Here is a 20018-nt window from a genome sequence, read left to right on the forward strand (position 1 = left end):
AGAGATAAAAATCATTCATATGGATTGAACACTTGGTAACCGACATTAACAAGATGCATAAAAGAATATCCCCTATCATTCCGGGAAATTCTTTGATAGTGCTCCAAATGAACATATATTTAGTAGCAATATCGTTCCAATATGTAAAGTTTTTAAATGTAATTTCCTTATTTTTAGTTGTAATAGTTAAATAAATAAGTGCGAAGACGAAAGACGCAAATCGCTCGAAAATGAAGATTTAAAGACAAAAACAAAGATTTGAAAGACCAAAACGTCCAAAAAGCTCAAATGTACAAGATACAATTAAAAAGGTTCAAATTATTGATGAAGAACGTCTAAAAATGACAAGAGTACAAGTTACAAAACGCAAAGTACACGATATAAAATAGTACGCAAGGACGTTCGAAAATCCGGAACTGAGGCATGAACCAACTTTCAGCGCTCGACGCAACGGTGTAAAAATTACGAGTCAACTATGCACAAGAATAAAATATAATATTTAAATAATTCATAATAAGAATAATATTAAATAATAAAAAGTTGTTAATTGAGCATAGTTCAGGGGTCGTAAATGAAAATTCAATTTCTAATTTGCCTATAAAAGCCATCTATGTAACGATGAAAAGGAGAAGAATTTTTTGTTCGATCTTTTTTTTTTCCTTCGATCAATTATCAATATCAATTATCAATATCTATATTCTATATCTCTATCATAATGTTAATGTAATAAGATATAACAATAATCTTAATTTTAAGTTTAAATTATGATAATAATAAGATTTATGATAGAGATCATTTGAGTGTGTAAGTCGAAATTCTGTCCGTGTAACGCTACGCTATTTTTAATCATTGTAAGTTATGTTCAACCTTTTTACATTAATGTCTCGTAGCTAAGTTATTATTATGCTTATTTGAGCCGAAGTAATCGTGATGTTGGGCTAAAATATTAAGACGGGGTTATTGAACTTTGTACCATAATTAAGGTTTGGGCAAAAGACCGACACTTGTGGAAATTGGACTATTGACTATTAATAGATGGGGGGTATTGTCTAATTGAGTGACAACTCATTGGGTACCTATCTTCAAATTAATTAACCTAATAATTAATAATGATTATGGTTGTCCTATTTAGTGACGTTCATATGGAATCTGTTATAATCATTTAATTAATCAATTGGGTTGGGTAATTGATTATTCATTCTGATCAAGTGGATGAATTAATATTCATAAACTAATTAAAACAGGGGTGGATTACATACAGTGATAACTGGTGTAATTGTTGACAGAAGTGATAACTGCGTCACAGTTTAAATCCTTAATCAGTTGGAATATTTGACTTCGGGTATAAGGGTAATTTGACGAGGATACTCGCACTTTATATTTATGACCGATGGACTATTATGGACAAAAACCAGATAGATGTATCAAATAAACCAGGACAAAGGACAATTAACCCATGGTAATAAATTAAAATCAACACGTCAAACATCATGATTACGGAAGTTTAAATAAGCATAATTCTTTTATTATATTTCTCATCGTATCTTTATTTACTGTCATTTTATTACTCGCAATTTTATTTTCTGTCATTTTATTTATCGCAATTTATTTTACGCACTTTAATTTTTGTCATTTATTTTTACGCTTAAAATCGACAAACCGGTCATTAAACGGTAAAACCCCCATTTTATAATAATACTACTACTTATTTATATATATATTTTTACAAATAAACTTAATAATATAGCGTTAACTTCACCAGCTCCCTGTGGAACGAACCGGACTTACTAAAAACTACACTACTCTACGATTAGGTACACTGCCTATAGTGTTGTAGCAAGGTTTAGGTATATCCCATCCGTAAATTAATAAAACTTGTGTCATATTTTGTAGTATTTTGTATTAAAAATAATACTATTTCGTACCCTCACGCTACATCATCAAGTTTTTGGCGCCGCTGCCGGGGAGCGCTAAAACGCTATATTTTTAATTATAATAATATTGAAATAAAATATAATAATATAATAATATTGAAATAGAATATAATAATATAATAATATTGAAATAGAATATAATAATATAAAAATATTTAAGAATAAAAGTTTACGTAAAATTTTAAAAAAAAAGTCGTATTTATTAAATACTTCAGGGGTATATTATGTAACTTATAATTAATAATTGCTATCATGTCGCTTTCATGTGAATAGTAAATTAATTAATTTATTTTCATTTACTATTCATGAATAGTAAATGAATTAAAAAAAAAAAAAAATAAAAAAAAAATAAAAAATCGTTTTTAAAAAAAAAAAAAAAAAAAAAAAAAAAAAAAAAAAAAAAAAATCGTTTTTTTAAAAAAAAAAAAAAAAAAAAAAAAAAAAAAAAAAAACGTAAAAAAAAAAAACGTAAAGAAAAAAAAAAAAAAAAAAAAAATTTATTAAAAAAAAAAAAAAAAAAATATATATATATTTTTAAAATTTTGTCTATAAAAAAAAATGTTTTTTTTTAGTTTTATTACCTTTAGATTTTTAGACTATAGTCGCAACTTTTAGTATTAAGTTTAGTTTTGCCATAGTTATTTTTACTTCTAGAATTTTTAGGCTTTGCCGTAAAATCCCTTAAGTACTTATTCCTTAGACTAAGTTTTAGGTGCTTTAGAATTTTACGACGCCGTATTTCGCACTACTTTCTTATTTTTATTTTTCGACGCCTATTTTTCGACCTTTTATTTTTCGACATTTTTCGACGCGCAATTTTTTTCTCTCTTATTTCTCGCCATTCTAGTTTTTAGGACTTAGATTTTTTTTTTTTTCTACTTCTTCTCTAAATTTCTTAAAATTACGAAAATTTATTTTAAGTGGTTAAATTGATAGACATCAAAATTTTCTGGTTCGTAGTAATAGTTGGATTTGTACGTGGACCGGGTTATTGGAGCCAAACAGTCCTCAATTATATTGAGACCAAACGAATCCTGCCCCTCTGCTGCATCTTTTGGCTATTCGAAACGTGGGCAAAATCAGAAAAGTCTATTAATTGGATAACTTATTATAATTTTTCTTTCCTTTTTAAAAACTAATAGGATATTCAGTGAATGCACAGAGCAAGACGTTCGCCGCCGGTCATACGTTCACCACCTGTAACTCGATCAAGACATCTAGCAAATATTGTCGCCGTTGATTTTTCTTTAGAATCGTCATCTAGTCGAACAAGAACTCCAACTCAAATTTCCGATAATCCATCTTTTGAACCCGACTTCACAATTAAGAATTCGGAGAATACTCAGGGACAATTCCGAGACCCTGATCCATTAATTATTCCTCCGGAACCACCAATCATTCAAACAGAGATTGTTGAGGAAGAAACCATTAAATCAGAAACCTCTAGTGATTCAGATACAACACTTCCAATCATGGAAAATCTAGAACCTCTAAGTATGGAAGACCGAATGAGAGCTACACGCACGGGCCAAGGTCATGCCATTATTAAACCAGAAGTTAATGCTCCAGATTATGAAATTAAAGGACAAATCCTACACATGGTAACTAACCAATGCCAATTCAGTGGTGCACCGAATGAAGATCCTAACGAACACCTTCGTACGTTTAAAAGAATTTGTACACTATTCAAAATCCGAGAAGTGGAAGATGAGCAGATCTATCTCATGTTATTTCCCTGGACTTTAAAGGGAGAAGCCAAAGATTGGTTAGAATCGTTACCTGAAGGGGCGATTGACACATGGGATGTTTTAGTTGAAAAATTTCTTAAACGATTCTTTCCGGCATCCAAAGCCGTGAGACTTCAAGGAGAAATTGTTACGTTCGCGCAAAATCCAAATGAAACATTATATGAGGCGTGGACAAGATTCGGAAGGATGTTGAGAGGATGTCCTCAACACGGATTAGATACTTTTCAAATAGTACAAATCTTCTATAAAGGCGTAGACATCGCCACACGAAAAGACATCGACATAACCGCTGGTGGATCCATTATGAAGAAAACCGCAACTGAAGCTTACAAGATCATTGATAGCACAGCCTCCCACTCACATGAGTGGCATCAAGAAAAAGATATCTTTCGATCATCTAAAGTGGCTAGAGCCGATTCTAGCCATGACTTTGATTCCGTTTCCGCAAAAATAGATGCTTTCGAAAGACGAATGGAAAAGATGAATAAAGATATTCACGCAATACGAATCAGTTGTGAGCAATGCGGTGGACCACACTTATTGAAAGATTGTCACATTGAACCAACGATGGAACAACGAGAGAATGTTTCCTATATGAACCAAAGGCCGGGAAATAATTATCAAAATAATTATCAACCGCCAAGGCTAAACTTAAATCGAAATCAAAACATTCTTTACAATCCAAAAGGACCCGAAAATAACTGGTATAACCAACAAAGTCCGAATAACCAACCAACTCAAAACAACACTTTCAATCAACAAAGACCTAGCTTGTATAAACCACCACAACAACCCGAAGAGAAAAAGCCAAATCTAGAAGAAATGATGGCAAAGCTGATTGAATCTCAAACACAATTCATTACATCTCAAACCCAAACGAACGAGAGGTTTGATCAGTCATTAAGAACTCAACAAGCTTCCATTTTGAATCTAGAAAAACACGTAGGTACTCTTGCTAGCATGATGAGTGAGAGGGAACAAGGAAAGCTACCGAGTAATACTGAAGTAAATCCTCGGAATGAGAATGTTAATATGGTTTCAACGAATTCTGAAAAACCAGCATCAGAAGATGGGAAGGTTTTAGATGAGAGTAACAATGAAGAAGTTACACCACCACCACCCGAGTATGTAAAGCCAGTGGTGGCACCATACAAACCACCCATCCCGTTTCCAAGAAAAGGAGTTGAGTATGAGCAAGTGATAGGTAATAAAGATTGTGATACCTCTGGAAAGAAGAAGAAGAAAAAGAATAAGAAAGTGCAAGAAACAAAAGCCGTAAATATAAACCCGGTGAAGACAGTTCCACCAAAACCTCCACCTAGGGTAGGTGATCCGGGTGAATTTATTGTTCCTTGTCTACTTAGTGATTGTGTCATGTATGATGCACTAGCAGATTTAGGTGCGAGTGTGAGTGTTATGCCTCTTTCCTTATATAAGAGATTAGGTGTAGGTGAGTTAAGTCCAACGGATATGAGTGTTCGACTCTTTGATCAAACCATTAAGCACCCAGTTGGAATTGCTGACAAACTACCCGTTCAAGTAGGCAATTTAACCTTTCTAGTCGAATTTATTGTCATTGACATAGAAGAGGACCCAAACATTCCTCTAATTTTAGGTCGGCCATTCTTAGCGTCCACCAAGGCGTTATTTGATGTAGGAAATGGAAGAATGACACTTAAAAGTGGTGACAAATCGATCACCTTTATGATTCGAAAGTCTAAATCTCCACCAGCCAAAACCGTTGAACCAGTAAAAACAATTGGTAAGAACCATGTGCTTTTACCAACTCCAACGGTAATACTTAGCAATAATGAAATGCCTAAGTGTGGGGAAAATGAAGTAACACCTAATGATGACATGATAACAAAGAACCCCGTTGTTGATACGAAATTAAATAATCCCGTTATTAATAGTTCAATGAAGAAACTTATTAAACGGATTCGCGATGCTAGAACCAAGGGGAACTTTAAGTTATGTAACCGGTTAGTATCCAATCTATCACCTAAAGAAAAGGAGAAACTAGTTGAAATTGTGGATATTACACAGGAATCCGACCAATGGCTTAAAGAAAAAGTCACGGATATGCAAGTTGATTATGGACCAAAAGAAATTGACGATGAAGTTAATCACAATTTCGACACCACAGCTACCTAAGTGTGGGGAGATTCAAATGTTCTAAGAAAATGTTATCTAGAGTTAGTTGTTCTGTTCTCGTGTAGTTCCGAGAATGGAATCCGATTGGTCTTTTCCGCTAGCAGACACTAAAGAACTAGTTTTCTCCCCCCATTCTGAATTTTTGTTTTTTTTTAGGTTTTATATGAAATTAATATGCTTTTAAGTTTTGTGTGATATTTAAAAACAAAATTTACTTTAATTCATTAAGTTGAAAAAATGATTTCTAAAATTCGTCGTGAGTTGAAGACTAGGTCATTAAGCCGAAATTGCTTTACCCGAGGGTGGGACGGCAAATTTTGTTATCATTATTTTTAATTTTATTGATCTAAAGTATGCCAAAAAGATATTAGACTTTATAAATTTTTGAACGTGGGGTAATATACCCAACTTCAAAAATATGTATATATATGTTTGTATTTTATATTATGTACAAAACAGGGTAGAACAACGCACTTTCAAAGACTAACATTAAGTTCAGCAATAGCTACTGATTTTGACGACAAGAAGCAAAATATCAAATGTGATGTAAAATAATATGCTTACAAACTGGGTATTTTTAATCACTTTTCTACACTAATCACCCTCATGAATTTATAATTATAGTCTGATTTCATGCAAATGAGGGCATTGCATGATCTCAAGTGTGGGGAAGGGTTATAAATTCTCTCGGGTTTGCACTTAGTTTATTTGCCAAATTTTGTGAAAATTTGAAAAATTTTCAACTAAATGAATTTAAAATCATGTTTATACATATTTATGAACGGTGAAAACTAGGTGATAATACCGAAATTATCGTTACCTCGAAAAGGACATAAATTGAGAAACACCCTAAAACGCTTGAATTCATTTAAAATGAAATAAAAGAAAATAAAAAGGCAAAGAAAGAAACTAAGTGTGGGAAGAATGTACCAAGTTATTCAATTTAAAACATATATCACATATTTTTGTACAAGATTATTGCAGGTACTTTTGCTTTGGACGATACTAATCAGTTTTACCCGGTTTACTGTAATACATTTGAAAGAAAGATGGATCTACACGATGAATCAATTCCATCATTAAAAGGAAGTAAAGTCTTCCGAAAAAGACACGCGCTTCTTGATTTAGGTCATGAAGTTGTCGTCCAGACCAGCTGTAGGTTGACGAAAAAACTAGAAAAGTCATCACTAAAATCAGCAGGAAATCCACGGACCTCAGCATCAAACAGGGTCGCCATGTGGTCAGATTTATCCTAACCATGAGAAGGATTTATCTCGTACAATGGGGAGGCACCGTGCAAATTAGCTTGATAAGACTAATGAATCAGATCCCCAGAAAAGGATAATCTCCTTAAAGATTAAAAATCAGCTTTTAAGACTGATAATACTCAATCCTAGAGATTGACCTTAAAGATTGAGAATTCAAACTCATGGAATTCGATGATATCTAAACTCGAGCATGAACGAGAAAATATTTTGATCAAAAATACAAACCGATTTGTTTTCTGAAAACCCATTTTCAATGCGTTCATTACCATTGAACGTAAAATCCTGAGAATTCATCAGAATTCATTAGGTCACCTGAACCAAATCGGGTGTCAACCGTAAGAACGGTGGTTGCATAGCATGGTCGGAGACAGGACCTTGTGCCAGACCGAAAAATCATAGGATGATCTTTACTATTGCTCCTACCAAGGATAGTTCTAGCATCCGACACGTTAAAAGACCATAATCATCTGCATGTCACGGGACATTGCCTTAACAGTTTCTTGTTCATCGCTTTCCTTTACAACCGGACGGTAGTTTGCCGAAAGGTAATATATGGGACAAGTAAACTGGACGTGTTGCTTTCCTAATACAAGGTTAGCAAGTGGGTAACACAAAACCATAAGTGTTGAGCTAAAATTTTCAAATCTGAAACCCACACAACCCACAAAAATATTTTGCAAACACCGGTGAAGGGTTATTCCGGAAAACTTATCTAGGGTAAAAGCTAGATTAAATTTTCAAAAAGATCAAATGTTTTCATAAAGATCCAATTTCCTTAAGGATCTACATTTTAATAGTCATGTGGGACTGTAAACCACCTTTCAAATGTGCACTTTGCTTTGGAAACCGAAAGTAAATCGGCTATTTGATTGCAAGTGTTGTTGACCTAAACCCGAGGCAACTGTGGATGACACACCCACCTTTAACCATCATTACTGTCATTGTTTATACCGCTATATCAAAATCACTGATGTACAAAGTGCGATGAATAAAAAAGTGATTCATGTATGTTTTTATTTCAAGTTCTGTATTGCTTGAGGACAAGCAACGCTCAAGTGTGGGGATATTTGATAGTGCTCCAAATGAACATATATTTAGTAGCAATATCGTTCCAATATGTAAAGTTTTTAAATGTAATTTCCTTATTTTTAGTTGTAATAGTTAAATAAATAAGTGCGAAGACGAAAGACGCAAATCGCTCGAAAATGAAGATTTAAAGACAAAAACAAAGATTTGAAAGACCAAAACGTCCAAAAAGCTCAAATGTACAAGATACAATTAAAAAGGTTCAAATTATTGATGAAGAACGTCTAAAAATGACAAGAGTACAAGTTACAAAACGCAAAGTACACGATATAAAATAGTACGCAAGGACGTTCGAAAATCCGGAACTGAGGCATGAACCAACTTTCAGCGCTCGACGCAACGGTGTAAAAATTACGAGTCAACTATGCACAAGAATAAAATATAATATTTAAATAATTCATAATAAGAATAATATTAAATAATAAAAAGTTGTTAATTGAGCATAGTTCAGGGGTCGTAAATGAAAATTCAATTTCTAATTTGCCTATAAAAGCCATCTATGTAACGATGAAAAGGAGAAGAATTTTTTGTTCGATCTTTTTTTTTTTTCCTTCGATCAATTATCAATATCAATTATCAATATCTATATTCTATATCTCTATCATAATGTTAATGTAATAAGATATAACAATAATCTTAATTTTAAGTTTAAATTATGATAATAATAAGATTTATGATAGAGATCATTTGAGTGTGTAAGTCGAAATTCTGTCCGTGTAACGCTACGCTATTTTTAATCATTGTAAGTTATGTTCAACCTTTTTACATTAATGTCTCGTAGCTAAGTTATTATTATGCTTATTTGAGCCGAAGTAATCGTGATGTTGGGCTAAAATATTAAGACGGGGTTATTGAACTTTGTACCATAATTAAGGTTTGGGCAAAAGACCGACACTTGTGGAAATTGGACTATTGACTATTAATAGATGGGGGGTATTGTCTAATTGAGTGACAACTCATTGGAGTCTGTCGAACCTATCTTCAAATTAATTAACCTAATAATTAATAATGATTATGGTTGTCCTATTTAGTGACGTTCATATGGAATCTGTTATAATCATTTAATTAATCAATTGGGTTGGGTAATTGATTATTCATTCTGATCAAGTGGATGAATTAATATTCATAAACTAATTAAAACAGGGGTGGATTACATACAGTGATAACTGGTGTAATTGTTGACAGAAGTGATAACTGCGTCACAGTTTAAATCCTTAATCAGTTGGAATATTTGACTTCGGGTATAAGGGTAATTTGACGAGGATACTCGCACTTTATATTTATGACCGATGGACTATTATGGACAAAAACCAGATAGATGTATCAAATAAACCAGGACAAAGGACAATTAACCCATGGTAATAAATTAAAATCAACACGTCAAACATCATGATTACGGAAGTTTAAATAAGCATAATTCTTTTATTATATTTCTCATCGTATCTTTATTTACTGTCATTTTATTACTCGCAATTTTATTTTCTGTCATTTTATTTATCGCAATTTATTTTACGCACTTTAATTTTTGTCATTTATTTTTACGCTTAAAATCGACAAACCGGTCATTAAACGGTAAAACCCCCATTTTATAATAATACTACTACTTATTTATATATATATTTTTACAAATAAACTTAATAATATAGCGTTAACTTCACCAGCTCCCTGTGGAACGAACCGGACTTACTAAAAACTACACTACTCTACGATTAGGTACACTGCCTATAGTGTTGTAGCAAGGTTTAGGTATATCCCATCCGTAAATTAATAAAACTTGTGTCATATTTTGTAGTATTTTGTATTAAAAATAATACTATTTCGTACCCTCACGCTACATCATCATTCTTCGGACATGATAAAAACAACATCGAAGTACTAAAGCATCCGGTACTTTGGATGGGGTTCGTTAGGCCCAATAGATTTATAAAACATTTTATAAAATTATTCTACATTGAGGTGTAACAAAAATATTTAATGATACAACTCAGCTTAGAATTTAAAATCAATGCTAAACATCATATAATAATCCATGCTAAACAGCATATAGTAATCTATAGTTCTATTCCACAGCCTGAGGTGTAACCAAAAATATTTGTTGATACAACTCTACATAGAATTTAGTTTTTGACGGAACTATTTTGTAAATCAAAAAGCTCATTTATTCATCCCAAAACATTTAAAGAGTTTTAAAAATGGGATTAGATTTTGTGTCTATTTCGTCAAACATTTATAAAACAGCGCATGTATTCTCAGCCCAAAAATATATAATGCAAAAGCAATTAAAAAAGGAGCAAATGAAACTCACTTTCACAGATTTTTACTTCGTCGGGAGTAAGACTTGGCCACTGATCGATTCACGAACTGGAAATGAGAAAAATAGATCTAGCTTCAAAGGATCCTTGGATGACTTGAAAGTTCTTGTATTAGAAAGATATCTTACTGTAAATAAGAAAGATTTCTTGAGGTTGGATGATCACTTTACAAGATTGGAAGTAAGCTAGCAAACTTATTCTTGATTTTATGAAACTAGAACTTATAGAATTTATGAAGAACACTTAGAACTTGAAGATAGAACTTGAGAGAGATCAATTAGATGAAGAAAATTGAAGAATGAAAGTGTTTTTAGGTGTTTTTGGTCGTTGGTATATGGATTAGATATAAAGGATGTGTAATTTTGTTTACATGTAAATAAGTCATGAATGATTACTAATATTTTTGTAATTTTATGAGATATTTCATGCTAGTTTCCAAATGATGGTTTCCACATGTGTTAGGTGACTCACATGGGCTGCTAAGAGCTGATCATTGGAGTGTATATACCAATAGTACATTCATCTAAAAGTTGTGTATTGTACGAGTACGAATACGGGTGCATACGAGTAGAATTGTTGATGAAACTGGACGAGGATGTAATTGTAAGCATTTTTGTTAAGTAGAAGTATTTTGATAAGTGTCTTGAAGTCTTTCAAAAGTGTATGAATACATATTAAAACACTACATGTATATACATTTTAACTGAGTCGTTAAGTCATCGTTAGTCGTTACATGTAAATGTTGTTTTGAAACCTTTAGGTTAACGATCTTGTTAAATGTTGTTAATCCATTGTTTATTATATCTAAAGAGATGTTAAATTATTACATTATCATGATATTATGATATATTAATATATCTTAGTATGATATATATACAGTTAAATGTTGTTACAACGATAATCATTACATACATGTCTCGTTTCGAAATCACTAAGTTAGTAGTCTTGTTTTTACATATGTAGTTCATTGTTAATACACTTAATGACATGTTTACTTATCATTTATCATGATTAAACATAGTGTATCAATATCTTAATATGATTCATATGTATTTAGTAAGACGTTGTTATAACGATAATCGTTATATATATCGTTTCGAGTTTCTTAATTCAATAAACTCAATTTTATGTATATAACTCATTGTTAAAATACCTAATGAGATACTTACTTATCATAATATCATGTTAACTATATATATAATCATATATATGTCATCATATAGTTTTTACAAGTTTTAACGTTCGTGAATCATCGGTCAACTTGGGTGGTCAATTGTCTATATGAAACCTATTTCAATTAATCAAGTCTTAACAAGTTTGATTTCTTAACATGTTGGAAACACTTAATCATGTAAATAACAATTTCATTTAATATATATAAACATGAAAAAGTTCGGGTCACTACAGTGTCCAAAGTATGGAGAGTATGGGGCAACAACACCTGCTTGTAGACTTTTGAAGCAACCCCTCGTTTTCTGTTTTTTAAATTATATTTTCGACTCGCACCGCTCAGAACTACCCTCCCGGTCGTCTTGGACCGTTCAGCACTAAAAACCCGCACACGTGGACCAATGGGAAGGCTAGAAAAGGGTGCAAATCGTGAGCAGTAAAAAAACGCAGACATGGACCAATGGGAGGGCATAGATTTCGGCTGTTATTAGTATGTGGGTAATATATTATATATTATATATTATTTCTATATACACTACAACACAAACCAGCTTTGGTCATTCAATAAGAATGAAACGACAACCAAAAAAAATACAAAACAACCCCTCAAACTATGATAAGTAAGTATCTCACTAAGTATATTAACAATGAGTGATATACATAAAAATGAGTTTATTGAATTAAGAAACTCGAAACGATATATATAACGATTATCGTTATAACAACGTCTTACTAAATACATATGAATCATATTAAGATATTGATACACTATGTTTAACATGATAAAATAATAATTAAGTATATCATTAAGTGTGTTAACAATGAACTACATATGTAAAACAAGACTACTAACTTAAGAATTTCGAAACGAGGCATATATGTAACGATTATCATTGTAACGACATTTTAATGTATATATATCATATTAAGATATATTCATACATTATAATATCATGATAATGTAATAATTTAACATCTCATTTAAGTATAATAACAATGAATTAATTACATTTAACAAGATTGTTAACTTAAAGGTCTTAAAACAACACTTACATGTAATGACTAACGGTGACTTAACGACTCAGTTAAAATGTATATACATGTAGTGTATTAAGATGTATTAATACACTTTTGAAAGACTTCAAGACATATATCAAAGTATTTCTACTTAGCAAAAATGCTCAAAACTACATTCTCATTCGTTTCCATCAACAAATCTACTCGTGTACACCTGTATTTGTACTCGTACAATACACAGCTTCTAGATGTATTTACTATTGGTATATACACCTTTAATCATTCATTCTTAGCAGCCATCTTAGAGTAAAAAACATGTGGAACCATTATTTAACAACTTGTATGACTAATGAGATAAAAACAAACTTAAGGATCTTTTTTTTTTCTTTATAACAAGTAATTTCGTTTTTATGATTTCACCCCATTTTTCCATTCCATTTTCTCATACTTACACTCCAAATTCTCTCTTAAAATACTCCTAACATCATACTTGATCATCTCCAAGCATTTTCACCATCTTTTAGCTTCAATTACAAGCTTTAATCATCATAAAAACAACCATTCAAGAACACTTCAAGAAATCTTGCTAGCTTACTTCCAATCTTGCAAATCCATTTCAAGTGATCATCCAATTTCAAGAAATCTTTCTTATTTACAGTAAGATATCTTTCTAATTCAAGGTAATACTCATATTCAAACTTTGATTCAATTTCTATAACTATAACAATCTTATTTCGAGTGGAAACCTTACTTGAACTTGTTTTCGTGTCATAATTCTGCTTCAAGAACTTTCAAGCCATCCAAGGATCCTTTGAAGCTAGATCCATTTTTCTCTTTTTCAGTAGGTTTATCCACAAAACTTGAGGTAGTAATGATGTTCATAACATCATTTGATTCATACATATAAAGCTATCTTATTCGAATGTTTAAACTTGTAATCACTATAACATAGTTTAGTTAATTCTAAACTTGTTCGCAAACAGAAGTTAATCCTTCTAATTTGACTTTTAAAATCAACTAAACACATGTTCTATATCTATATGATATGCTAACTTAATGATTTAAAACCTGAAAGCACGATGAACACCGTAAAACCGGACATACGCCGTCGTAGTAACACCGCGGGCTGTTTTGGGTTTGATAATTAAAAACTATGATAAACTTTGATTTAAAATTTGTTCTTATGGGAAAATGATTTTTTCTATGAACATGAAACTATATCCAAAAATCATGGTTAAACTCAAAGTGGAAATATGTTTTTTAAAATGGTCATCAAGACGTCGTTCTTTCGACTGAAATGACTACCTCTTACAAAAACGACTTGTAACTTATATTTTCGACTATAAACCAATACTTTTTCTATTTGGATTCATAAAATAGAGTTCAATTGAAACCATAACAATTTGATTCACTCAAAACGGATTTAAAACGAAGAAGTTATGGGTAAAACAAGATTGGATATTTTTTTTATTGTTGTAGCTACGAGAAATATTGTAACAAATCTATATTAATCATATCCTAGCTAACTTATATTGTATTATACATGTATTCTAATATATTATGTAATCTTGGGATACTATAGACACGTATGCAAATGTTTTGACATATCATATCGACCCATGTATATATATTATTTGGAACAACCATAGACACTCTATATGCAGTAATGTTGGAGTTAGCTATACAGGGTTGAGGTTGATTCCAAAAATATATATACTTTGAGTTGTGATATAGCCTGAGACGTGTATACACTGGGTCGTGGATTGATTCAAGATAATATATATCGATTTATTTCTGTACATCTAACTGTGGACAACTAGTTGTAGGTTACTAACGAGGACAGCTGACTTAATAAACTTAAAACAGTAAAACGTATTAAAAATGTTGTAAATATATTTTGAACATACTTTGATATATATACACATATTTGTAATAGGTTCGTGAATCAATTAGTGGCCAAGTCTTACTTCCCGACGAAGTAAAAATCTGTGAAAGTGAGTTATAGTCCCATTTTTAAAATCTAATATTTTTGGGATGAGAATACATGCAGTTTTATAAATGTTTTACAAAATAGACACAAGTATGCGAAACTACATTCTATGGTTGGATTATTAAACCGAATATCGCCCTTCAAGTCTGGTAGCCTAAGAATTAGGAAAATGACCCCTAATTGACGCGAATCCTAAAGATAGATCTATTAGGCTTAACAACCCCCATTCATGTTATGGATGGTTTAGTACTTCGAGATTATTATACAGACAAGAGGTTCTGTTTTGGGGATATTCTATGCATTAAGTTAACGTCGGTTAGTAGGTGTTCAACATATGAATGATTTTTATGCACTTGCGAGTGTAATGATATTTATGAAAATGAGAAATCTTGTGGTCTATTATTATGATTTGATAATATATAGGTTAAACCTATAACTCACCAACATTTTTGTTGACGTTTTAAGCATATTTATTCTCAGGTGATTATTAAGAGCTTCCGCTGTTGCATACTAAAATAAGGACAAGATTTGGAGTCCATGCTTGTATGATATTGTGTAAAAACTGCATTCAAGAAACTTACTTTGATGTAATATATTTTTATTGTAAACCATTATGTAATGGTCGTGTGTAAACGGTATATTTTAGATTATCATTATTTGATAATCTACGTAATTCTTTTTAAACCTTTATCGATAAAATAAAGGTTATGGTTGTTATAAAAATGAATGCAGTCTTTGAAAAACGTCTCATATAGAGGTCAAAACCTCGCGACGAAATCAATTAATATGGAACGTTTATAATCAATATGAACGGGACATTTCAAAATCTAGGCTAATGAGATCACTCGAAAAAGCCTACACGATTTTGTTATCACAATATCAATTTAATTACCAATTGCACTCACATATAATTGTCTAGATCTAAAAGATGAAGTACAAGCATACGAATGTTGATAAACTCACCTAAATCAAATTCAATAACCTGTATAATTAAATAAACGATACATAGACAAACATAACAATGAATCTTTCAAGAAAGCATGAATAATTCAACATAAACATTAATAAATCACAAGATAAAACAATCACAATTCATAAGTCTTACATCAAAGTAAACACAATAAAAGTTTAGCCTAGCATGATAGAAGAAAGAACAATTAAACCATTGGAACAAATATTATTCATCATAAAATCACTAAAATAATGAAGAACTAGGGTACAAATGATTAATGATTGATCCAATATTCAACCTTGTTTTTATGAACTTCAAAAATGGTGAAGAATGGCTCTAAAATCTTCAAAAACGACCCTCCTGATCTCAAAATTCGTCAACTAATCTATACACTAAAGTTGGGGTTAAGTGGGGTATTTATGGAAAAATTCGGAGTCCTGACCGCCCCGCGTCGCGATCTAGATGCACCGATCGCGACCGCGATCATGCCTGAAATCACTAAGTCGCGACCGCGACTAGGAACATTGCGCCTGCGATGGCTGCTACTTCGAAACATGGTGATTTCTGTCGAATAATTTTTATTTATGAAATTGTTATTTTGAAGATTTTATTTGATACTATAGATAGAAGATAGTTAGATGAAACGCCTTGGAAAAGCATCTGCTTGTTGAGTTCACTCATACAAATTACAAAATCTTTTTAAAATTAAAAATAAAATTTATAAAATTAAATAATTAATTAAATAAAAAATAATATAATATAAAAATAATAAAAGCCCACGCATGTCCGTGACGCTGCTGCTGCTACTAGCAATTCGTGACCCCCAAATTCCACTCGCAGTTGCCCTAAAAAAAGCACATCTACACCTTCACCTTCACCTTCACCTTCATCTTCACCTAACCTACGTAAGTATCAATTTCTCATCTGGTTCGATTTTTTAACACTCAATTTTGTCAATTATGTACCGTCATTTATTTACTTGTTAAATTTGGGCAATTTATAATCTTATATTCGACTCATTTCATAATATAGTTACGAATTGCGTTGATTATTTACTTACATTTGTGTTTATTTATCATTTTTAGTCACTCTCTGTTTAATAGTTTGTATAGTAGTTAAGATTATTAGGGTTTTAGGACGGATTTTGTTCAACTTTCTCAAAAATTTAAACAATGTACCTAATTGAGCCTTTTGTATTGATTAACATATTTTTTCTAATTTTGTGGCTAATAATCATTCAAAATAGGGGTTGTTCGTGTTATTTGGGGAACATTTGATATTCAAAAGGTTTATTCTGGCGGAGAAACCCCGACTCCGTGGGACTATGTCACCCATACCGCCCACCCCGCAAGGGCTAAGTAAGCCGTGTAAGACACCTCCCCCTAATACCCAACAGGAAGTTGCAAGCCGAGATTCGAACCTGCACCTTTCAGTATTCAATAAGGCCCTCCTGCGGGCCCAGGGATCATAAGCGACGGGTACCACTGAAGCACTGCTTCGTTGGCTTTAGATGATGATTATTTTGACTTCCAGTTTGTTAAGGGTTAAGCAATCAGATGAAGGTCTAGGTTACTGAGTTTCATGGTTAATGAGTTGCGTTTGTGTGAATTAAGCGAAGTTGTTCTGGTGCAATCAGGAAAATTTGAATGAAATGTATATAATGTAAGTGTTGAACAGGGTAGGTTAGAAGGAAGTTAAGGAGGACCACTTGATCTTATTGATCATTTCGACTTTAAAAACAGCCCCCACTACTACCACTGATGCAATGATAGTTTAATGGTCATAACAAATGCAATAACTTGACATCTTATATGTTCTTTTAATGTGTTAATCGTTAATGCTCTTTAATGTATCTATCTGTTTCCAATTAGTATCAGATTATAAGCAAGTATCCTTTGTACGGACACGTATCTGTTGATGGTTGCCTGCCTGACTTTTAACATGGTTAATGACTGGCCTACTGTAATTCTATATAGACAATGGCGCTGGTGTACTTTAATTATGAAATTGTTACATGCAACTTACATTACCAAAGAATACATATATTTTACTTTCAGTTGTGAAAGACTGAAAGCTACAGTTATTTATCTGGTTATTGTAAAACGATAAGCAGGTTTTGTCTATTACTGTCCCCCTGCACTGTAATTTTTGGGTGACTAAATTCGTCTTTCCGTTATGACAGGTAATGTTTCTCAAGGTACAGTTGAACTGGAATGTTGTGATACCGGCCGAGAATCTTGACATCAAGGGTTTGATGTTACAGAAGGCGATACTGGTTCGTTTATTGGACGATTTCTCAGCCAAAAAAGCAACAAAAGACTACGGATACCTTCTAGCTGTGACCACATTGGACAAAATTGGAGAAGGTAAAGTAAGAGAACACTCGGGTGATGTTTTATTTCCAGTCAGCTTCACTTGTTTAAGTTTTAAGGTCTTTCGGGGAGAGGTTGTGGAAGGAGTCGTCCACAAGATTCTAAAGCATGGTGTTTTCATGAGATGCGGGCCCATCGAGAACCTTTATCTTTCCAACCAAAAGATGACTGATTACGAATTCCAGCCTGCTGAAAGCCCGTGTTTTCATAACATAAAGACGGGGTCGAGAATTGAGAAGGATATGAGTGTGAGGTGTGTTGTGATTGGGGTTAAGTACATGGAGGCTCAGAAGGAGTTTCAGGCAGTCGTTGGGTTGGAAGGAGATCACCTGGGTCCCGTCTAGCACTGAAGGTTATTCTTGTCTTTTACTTCAAATTCGTTTATCAGTCGGTGTTTTTGTACATTTTGCAAACACTCATGTTTCTTTAATCCTGACAGATCAAACATTTAGGACCCATGAGTGAATCACTTAAATAGCACATGAGCCTTATAACCAATTAGTGTTACCCTTTAATCGCACATGCGACAGCAGAACCTGAAACCTTTTAAATCTTATTCAGTCTTGTCTGTTTGCTAGTAATTGAGCGGTTGCTTCGACTGGTCCGCTGTTAATGTAGAACCTCCTTTTGATATGGGATGGGCTGACTTACAATAATTTTTCTATATAAGATTTTCACTATTTAACTCCTATGGATATGCTTGAACCGTGGACCAACTCTGATGAATATGATAGTAAAACAGTACTGAAAAGTCAATAAATGTGCAGAAAATGCTGAAAAATAATTACTGGTAAAAACATGTGTTGTCTACACGGGCGTACCTACATTATGGCATGTGATTTCCCGTGATACCACTAGTTTGTAAACTTTTTTTCCTTATAAAGTACTCTTCAAACTACACCGCTAAATTCAACTAAAGGACCTTTTATCCGTGCGGCTTATGATTTTTTTGAGGTAAACTACTACTAAATATGAAGGGTAATTTGTAAAAAAATTTCGGGACCCCTTTGAAATTTGATGCTGGATTCGCCTTCGCTGGTTTTCTATTGTTGTTTATCGACCTAACCAACACTTTAGATTCTAAAAATTTATTGTTGTTTCCAGCTTCAAGATAATGGTGTGTTAGCGGGTTTGAAGGTTGTTTATCTTAGTAATGAAGTTTGGAGCCTATTAGAGTAAAGGAGCAAGGAAGTTGGTTTAGTTCAAGTTTTAATCTTTCTTTTGTTTGAATCCATGATTCTTGTATAGTTGGGTTCATGGTTTGAGCAGCATTATAAACTTTGGATGATTTGAAGTTTGCCGCTACTAATCTTACTTAACTAATGGGCGTTGAAATTGGGAATCATAATTACTCCGTATGTTGGTTGGAGTCATGAAAATTATATATGTTGGTTGAAAACTTGTTTTACTTGTTTCACTGGGTTGATTTTTCTAAAGGTTAAAATGGTTTGCTTCTGTCAAAATTGGTCGGCTAGTTGATCAGTTTTTCTACAAGTCTGTCAGTCTGAAATATAAGTGGCAAAACCAAGTTCCAAACTAATGCGATAATGAACATCAATATACATTACTTACCAAACCGCTTGAAACAAGAACCTAACCCAAATGGTTTGTGATTTTGACGTCAAACTTTTGGGTTTGGGCTTCAATATTAATATAAAACCAACCTATACCAACCTTCTTGTGTCCCCTATTTTTTATGGAACCATGGGCCGGGCTAACTTTAGAACTCTATAAAATTGCTAGTTTTTATTTTTTTCTGGGGGATTGTTCTAAAAGAGTGCCGTTAAAGTGTGTAACATATTGTACAAATTGAATGACTTTCATATAAAAGTCAATATACGTTTTTACTACTGTATCAAGTATAACACTTCTTTTTTTCTTTTGTGAAAATATATACATAATAGATAAATTAAAAGATCCGAATACAAGTACAACAACACCCTCTAAAATGTGTTTGAATAGATCCATAGATCTACTTGCAACAATTAACTGAACTAACAATTGACACGAGCCCT

At 32.5% G+C, this 20018-nt stretch overlaps 1 protein-coding gene across 1 annotated transcript; it reads left to right on the top strand.

The window, feature by feature from the left end:
* Positions 1-17816: 17816 nt before the first annotated feature.
* LOC139893283 (DNA-directed RNA polymerase V subunit 7-like) lies at positions 17817-19352 on the top strand. The gene is made up of 2 exons (XM_071876439.1): positions 17817-18355; positions 19108-19352. Exon 1 carries the CDS (start codon positions 17817-17819, stop codon positions 18345-18347), a length of 531 nt encoding a protein of 176 aa, XP_071732540.1. The 3' UTR covers positions 18348-18355; positions 19108-19352.
* Positions 19353-20018: the final 666 nt, after the last annotated feature.

The sequence above is a fragment of the Rutidosis leptorrhynchoides genome, chromosome 2 (genome assembly GCF_046630445.1).
Source record: "Rutidosis leptorrhynchoides isolate AG116_Rl617_1_P2 chromosome 2, CSIRO_AGI_Rlap_v1, whole genome shotgun sequence".
Classification (NCBI taxonomy): domain Eukaryota; kingdom Viridiplantae; phylum Streptophyta; class Magnoliopsida; order Asterales; family Asteraceae; genus Rutidosis; species Rutidosis leptorrhynchoides.

Coding starts and splice junctions, on each gene's coding strand:
- LOC139893283 (XM_071876439.1), top strand. CDS start 17,817: ATGTTTCTCAAGGTACAGTTGAACTGGAATGTTGTGATACCGGCCGAG.